General features: G+C 37.0%; 1 protein-coding gene across 1 annotated transcript; it reads left to right on the top strand.

Annotated features, from left to right (window-relative positions):
* The first annotated feature begins 442 nt into the window (after positions 1-442).
* Positions 443-4888, top strand: LOC146676712 (uncharacterized). The gene is made up of 5 exons (XM_085414131.1): positions 443-552; positions 2810-2861; positions 3668-3822; positions 4056-4152; positions 4326-4888. Exons 3-5 carry the CDS (start codon positions 3710-3712, stop codon positions 4563-4565), a joined length of 450 nt encoding a protein of 149 aa, XP_085270257.1. The 5' UTR covers positions 443-552; positions 2810-2861; positions 3668-3709; the 3' UTR covers positions 4566-4888.
* The last annotated feature ends 1866 nt before the right edge of the window (positions 4889-6754 follow it).

Here is a 6754-nt window from a genome sequence, read left to right as displayed (position 1 = left end):
AACACACACTTTGCATTTTACAGTGTAAAAAAACGCACATGTTATTAAGCACAAATCTAGTGCTGCATATAGTCTAATTAGGTGGTTGTCTGTGTATGCAGCAGGGAGCAGCAGACGTCAGGTTGACTGGAGTGTGCTGTAGCGATTTGTAACTCTTAAGTCATGTCTGCTGCTTCGCCGCTTTCAATTTACAGGCTCTTCTTAACGAGCTAAGCTCCCATGACACACTGAAAGAAGTGATATTGTCTCCTTTTAAATATAGCATATTATATTTTGGTATATCTTTTCAATTCAAATGAGTAATTCCTGTCTACATATATAATTCGAGTAACTCCAGAATACATTCCCTGCGTTTTAATCCAATTAATTTTAGTTAATTAAATGTAGCTCAAAATGCTTAAGTATGTTTTTCATAGCCTCCTGCTGGGCCATTTTGCGCATGCGTTAGGACAGGCCACCATTTTGCGCGCGGACTGAAGAAGCGGACTCTTTGTGTGCTGCAAGCGGGCTCAAGTTAATCGCACAACTTCATATAAAGGTGGTCTAGCTTCGGTAAGTAAACCTTTTACGGTCGTTTTTGTTTTATTTTTTTACCTCAGTCAAAGCATGTTGACTCTTTAAGACGTGTGCACATGGAGAAAGAAGTCTAAGTAGTTGTACACCTCTGAACTTTGTCATGAATTTGACTTAAGCTAGCTATGTGCTCTATTAGCTACTATTATATTACTATACTAGCTCTATTAAAAGAGTAATTGTATTGATGCGTTAAAATGTCATATGTTTTTAGCTTAGTTCTTGTGGCACACTTTGTACTAACAAATTATGGAACGAGGCAATTTCTCTGTAGTTAGCTGTAAAGTTCACTGTACAGTCGCCTGCAGTTTTAAGTGGAGAAATCGTCCCTCCCGCCACAACATTGGCATTAAGGAATAGTCGGGCGGGGGAGGGGGCTTCTGAACGCACCTGCACAGTCAGGGGTGCAGTAGGAAATAAATAAGTAGGATTGGCGTTGCACAACGTCTTTTGTGCAGAAAAAAATAATGGTTGTAAACTGTGGAGGAGAATAACTCAGTGGTTGCCAAAAATGTGAGATCAAAAGGCACTGAGAGTGATGTTTGTCAGAACTGAAATTAACTCAGAAAAGAAGTTGCTTCACTTGATAGAGCTGTTGAGTGCGAGACCTGTCAGCGGTCTGGTTTAGCATTTGAAGCCTCGCTACCTGCTTCCAAACCGCTGCATTTAATCTCAGAGAAAACTAACACAGAGAAGTAAAGCAAGTGTGTAAGTTCATCTCTTTATGTTTGCATAGTATTTCCATGTTGAGCTTAACAACCGATGTATGGAGCCACAGCTGGACTGGCTGTCGGAGTTTTGTATTGAGGGGGAAAGGAAGCGATTTGTTTTATACTTCAGCTAGAATGAAAAAAGACACAAAGCTGGAGTTATTCGGTGTCTTCATGCTGAACAGCTAAAACTTCTTCCCTCATTCTCCCCCCTCCCTCTCCTGTTGCTACTTCAATCATGAAACTGATCGATTATCAGGTGATCGGCTTTTCTGTCGCTAGTCTCTCTCATTTGTTAGTCACCCAGTTTGCGCTAGAAAGAGGAAAACGGCAGATAAACAACAGCAGCACGTTTAAGCTTGATAAGCTGTTGCTAGAATTTTTTTAATATTACTTCTAGTATCCGCTTATGTTTTCTGGAGCCACAGCCGTAATAGCTGCTGGTCATGATAGTTTGGATATGTGGTGAGAAGGAAACATGAAGGTGAAACCAGGAGAAGTTTTTACTGAATCATTAGAGCTGAACAGGTAATGAAGAAACAGGTTTACATTTTAGGTCACATGAATGAGTTGAAGGGAAGTTATGAACTGTTTATGAGAGACAAATAACACCAGGATCCTTTTCTATGTAGCTGACATCTGGTAACTGTGCAGGGGCGGATCTAGCAAAGTTTTGCCAGGGGGCCAGGTTGGGCATTAACAGGGAAAGGGAGACACAAAGACATAATTTCTTTCTTATTCTCATTTAAAATGTCTAGCTTTTAATAAATAATTATTCTAAATCTTACTACCAAAGTGGTGATCTGGTTAAATGTATAGAGATCCATTATTGTATGTAGTAAATATTAAGTCTAATATATGCCCTAGTAATAGTAGTACATATAGCACTTTTTCCTTTGGGAAGGTACGCTGTCTGCGCTGTCTGCAACTGTATTGAAGAAAAATGTTGAATCAAATTATTATAGAAAAATAATTGATTTCTGTGCATTAAAGTAGATTACGTCAATTAAGCATTATCAGGCGAAGGGTGCGGGGTGATTTCCTAATATTTTGGCTGGGAGTTGGCAGTCCTATTAGTTAGTTTAATATTTCTATGTACTGTTTAGAATACCTGAATAAGGAGGATGGTGTAAGTTTTTTAGGTTGATCAGTATTGCTGAAGTATAAAATATTTTGGGTGCAGTGTATTTTTTGCATACAGGTATAACAGAATAGCTTTAATGTTTTGTTTTTAAAACTGAGTATGAACTTATACAAAATGCAGCAAAATATTTATAAAAACAGTTTTATTTATTATAAAATACACTATATCGGATTCATATCGGCATCGGCAGATAATCAAATTTATGATATCGGTATCGGACATAAAAAAGTGGTATCGTGCCATCTGTAGTTTGCACAGAGGCACAAGTAAGATTTGTTTTGTTACAAGGGAGTATCATGAAGTAATGCACTAATGGCTTGGAAACGGTAATTGTTTGTCTTTCTAAAGTTTATTTTTTTTATTTGTCTTCCTTTTCTGGCAGATTTTCTTCCCCTTATGTGTTACTGTTTATTCAAGAAGATGGTGTTATTTTGGTAAGTACATGCAAATTCCTTACATATTTATCACAACAGTATTTGTCACAGTATTGCAGGGACAAGTTTATCTATCTCATCTTAAGGGTTCTTGTGATTATTAATATTGATATTAATTAATATCAATTAATATATATGATTAAATTTCTTTTATCCAGGACAAAAGAAAAAAAAAACTTGCGAAAGTGAAATGAAAAACAGGAATTTAGTTCTTGTGAGTTAAGAGGATGCAGAGCATAGGGTTAGATGGAGGTGGATCATTCACTGTGGTGATCCCTGAAGGAAACAGCCAAGAGAAAAAGGATCAGATTGCAAAAAAAATGTGGTTTGTTTGCATACATGAGTCTTTACGGTACCCACAGGACTCCTGAAGTATAAGTACTCTGAAGTTTGCAGAGCAATTTCAGAGATGTTTGGGGCTTACATGGCAAGCATGTTTTTAGTTGCACATCTAAATTTTCTCTGCTCTCTGTTGCTGATGGCAGAGTTCTGCCCCGCTGACCTCACAGGTGAGACACTCCCACCAGTGGACAAAGAGCACAGGAAAATGTGTTGCCAACCACCTGAAACAGACAAATATCTGCTTTTTAAAACCCTTTAAACCCGTTAAATGGACTGATGCCATTCATTTCTTCTTTGATTAACAGTAGTAACATCCTTCATGCACTGTATACTAACCCATATGATAATCATGCTTTATGAAGTGATGGCAATTGCATTGTAGCATTTAATGAAGAAATAACAAAATAATCATACCAATGATTAAGCACCAGTCTTCTTTTTTTCTGTGTGTGTGTGTGATACAGGTAAATGCTGAATTCCAGTGTATTACAACACTTCAACTGGAGATGACCTTCGCGGCACAGTTAGACAGAATTACACCTCAGTTGATGACAGTTTTCCAGAAGAAGGGCGGTGTTTCTGGGCAGAAACTTGCCCACCACTTGCAGATCATGCAAGAGGTAAATCTGAATATTGCAAATTCTATTTGGATTTCTTTTGTCTTAAGTGGCAGGTCACTGGTGAGTCCAATAAGCCGTTTTAGGTGACCAGCCAAGCAATCTAAATTTTGAAATTTCATATATAAATTTTATTTACTATGTTTGAACTGACATATGATAAAATTTACTTATTGCGAATGTCAGACATTGTTCTTTTTTCCAAATTGGTTTAATCAGCAACTCTCTTTAAACGGGCTGAAAGTGATGTTAAAGTGAAAAGGGAAGCAGTTCTCAGGGCACTTTGCCTCTACCTTGGTGAAGAGGACGGAAGCTTTATTCGGGAGTTCTTTGTAAGTCATTTAAGTCATTGTAAGCAAGTCATCTATACACACACTTTTTAGATAGATATCTGTGTGTGTGTGTATTACACACACACACACACACACACACACACAAACGACTAGATTGGAATTTAATTGTAGAGTTAATTGTTTTTTCTTTTACCTTTTTATTAAATGTTTAGGACATTGAAGGAGATGATATCCAGAGAGACCTGAAGAAGCACACCATGGGCATTTATGTAATCAACAGGGAGGATGGACAAAATGGACATTATGATGACATTGGAATATTTGTTGAAGGGGAGATAGTCATGGACAACATTGGATCTCTGGCCCAAGCTTGTGCATTGATGCTTGGAGTAATCTATGCACTAAACCTAGCCTTCCCCAAGGAATTGAAGGACTATTATGAATTCATTTAGAAAGTGTTGATGGGATTCGATGGTGAAAAGCTCTCCCCCAAAGTCTTTGGGCTGAAGAACAAAATTGCTACTGGATAGGAAGATTTCTAAAATAACACATCAAGAGAATGCTGTTATGTAAATTACCAATGACTGGTGCTCTTGTGAATAGGAGTGAAACTCTTGTACAACCATCATTTGTTCTGTGTTATGTTTCGATTGAACATTTTAACTTTCAATAATGAATGTTTCACGTGTGGTACATTTGAGTAGCTTGAAGAGCAACTTTGTAATTATTCAGTTATAGCTGCTGCCCTGCGTATAATCAGTGTTAACTCAACCGGATAATATGTTAGGTCAGAAAATATGTAAAACATTCAGAATCTTCAAGGAAGGACTAGAATGGAAAGACAGTGGTCAATAAGCAGTAAGGAAAACACAAGTTTAATTTTAAGTCTAATTACCTTATTAAAATGCAATTTCTAAATATGGATCGCAGAACAGCAAGTCTGAAACTGGTTAGTTTGTGGATGCATCAGTTTCTAATTGTGATACATTATACTGCTGGTAGTGTTTTATTCTTTTATGTAAGGAGTTTGTTTGTTTTTTTTCTTTTTTTAGAGGAAGAGAAACATTGGTTAACATTTCTCTTGTCTGTTGTTTCTGTTTTGTTTGAATACAGCTTTTTAAAGCTACTAGTTCATAGGCAAAAGTTTTGTAATTTGTATTATACAAATTGCAGCAATTTCCCTTAGAGATGTGGATTCTTATTCTGTTTGCAACAAATTTTGCATTAATAAATGATGTGAAAGAATGTTGTAGTTTTCATTATTGACGTTTTTAAAAACTACAAATCAGGGTAAGCAATATTTTTTAAGTAAACTTAACTTAATTGAAATAGAGAGAAATTAACAATTTGATTGATTTGAATATAAGTTTGGGACATAAGTGTAAAGGAAACAAATTATTCTGGTACATTTAACACGACCTTAGTTGGACTTACTAATAATATTTGACTAAGACGTATCCACAACAGTTAAGTTAAAGTAGCTTAAAAATATATGTTGGTTTTACTCGCTTAAATTAAATTCAGTGTACTTAAAAAATATTTCTGGATTCAAACAAATTTATTTCGTGCAACCACTTGTCATAAAAAAATTGAGTAAATTGAACAAAACATTTTTTTCAGTGCACCAACACACACACAACTGCACATTTAGACACACACACACACAGTCTATGCCTCCAGCCCATTTTTCAGTGTACTAATCACCCTCAGGATGCCAGCCCCAGCCCTCACACCTTCATGCTTTGTTTGTGACAGCCCTTTTCCCCCAAGAGCAGCAGGGTGGGGGCGCTGGATGGGATCTCACTCCCATTTTGTCACTGACAGACGTGCACACTGTGTGGAAAAGTGAAAAGTGAATGCTTGGCTGCTTACCTCGTTTCCATCCCTCTCTCCTGCTGCCTATGTTGCTCTGCCTGCAGGGAATTAACAAACAGATAAACATTCCTGTGATTTCTGTGACACGTGTTTGGTGGAAAGTTTCCAGCTAATTAAAGGGACGGAGGTTTGATGCATTTCAATGGAATCTGGCAGACAGTGAGTGGAGTGGCAGTGACACTGGTGTTCTGTGTTTCTGAGAATGTTTTCACTTCCTCTGTTCTTTTTCAACTAATCTGATTTATACAATAGAATAGAATAGACTGCCTCTATTGTCACTATACAGATGTACAATGAGATACAGAGCATCTCCAGCTCTGTGCAAACGTGTGGGAAAGGGGGGGCACAGTTTCTGCAGCACTATATACATATGAACAGTATTTAGAAAAAAGAAAAACAAATATATAAAATGTACAAATACACAAACCTGGAAAAAAGAGAAGAAGTAAATATGTAAATAAATAGTGTTATGTATTTACAGTTTAGGTTATTGCACATATTGCACAGTGGTGCGATGAGATGGAGTTGTGAAGGCCCTGGTCAGACACCAAAGAGGCATAAAGATTAGGATGAAGATTCCAAACTCCCTCCTCACTGCTACCGATCCATGTCTGCTTCACCGAGCTTATAAAGATGCTTTCTGCATTCACAAAGAACCTCAAACAATGAATGTTACTCATATACGAGTGTTAGAAGTGTTACAAATGGAATAAATCGAATTATCTCTGTAGCAAAAGTTACTTCTTTACAATGGTCACATTTATTC

The sequence above is a fragment of the Rhamphochromis longiceps genome, linkage group LG2, assembly GCF_057381845.1.
Source record: "Rhamphochromis longiceps isolate RC_006_pf linkage group LG2, R_longiceps_female_GT1.1, whole genome shotgun sequence".
NCBI lineage: Eukaryota > Metazoa > Chordata > Actinopteri > Cichliformes > Cichlidae > Rhamphochromis > Rhamphochromis longiceps.
Note: the sequence above shows the minus strand (reverse complement) of the source record. Positions and strands in the feature narration are given on the sequence as shown.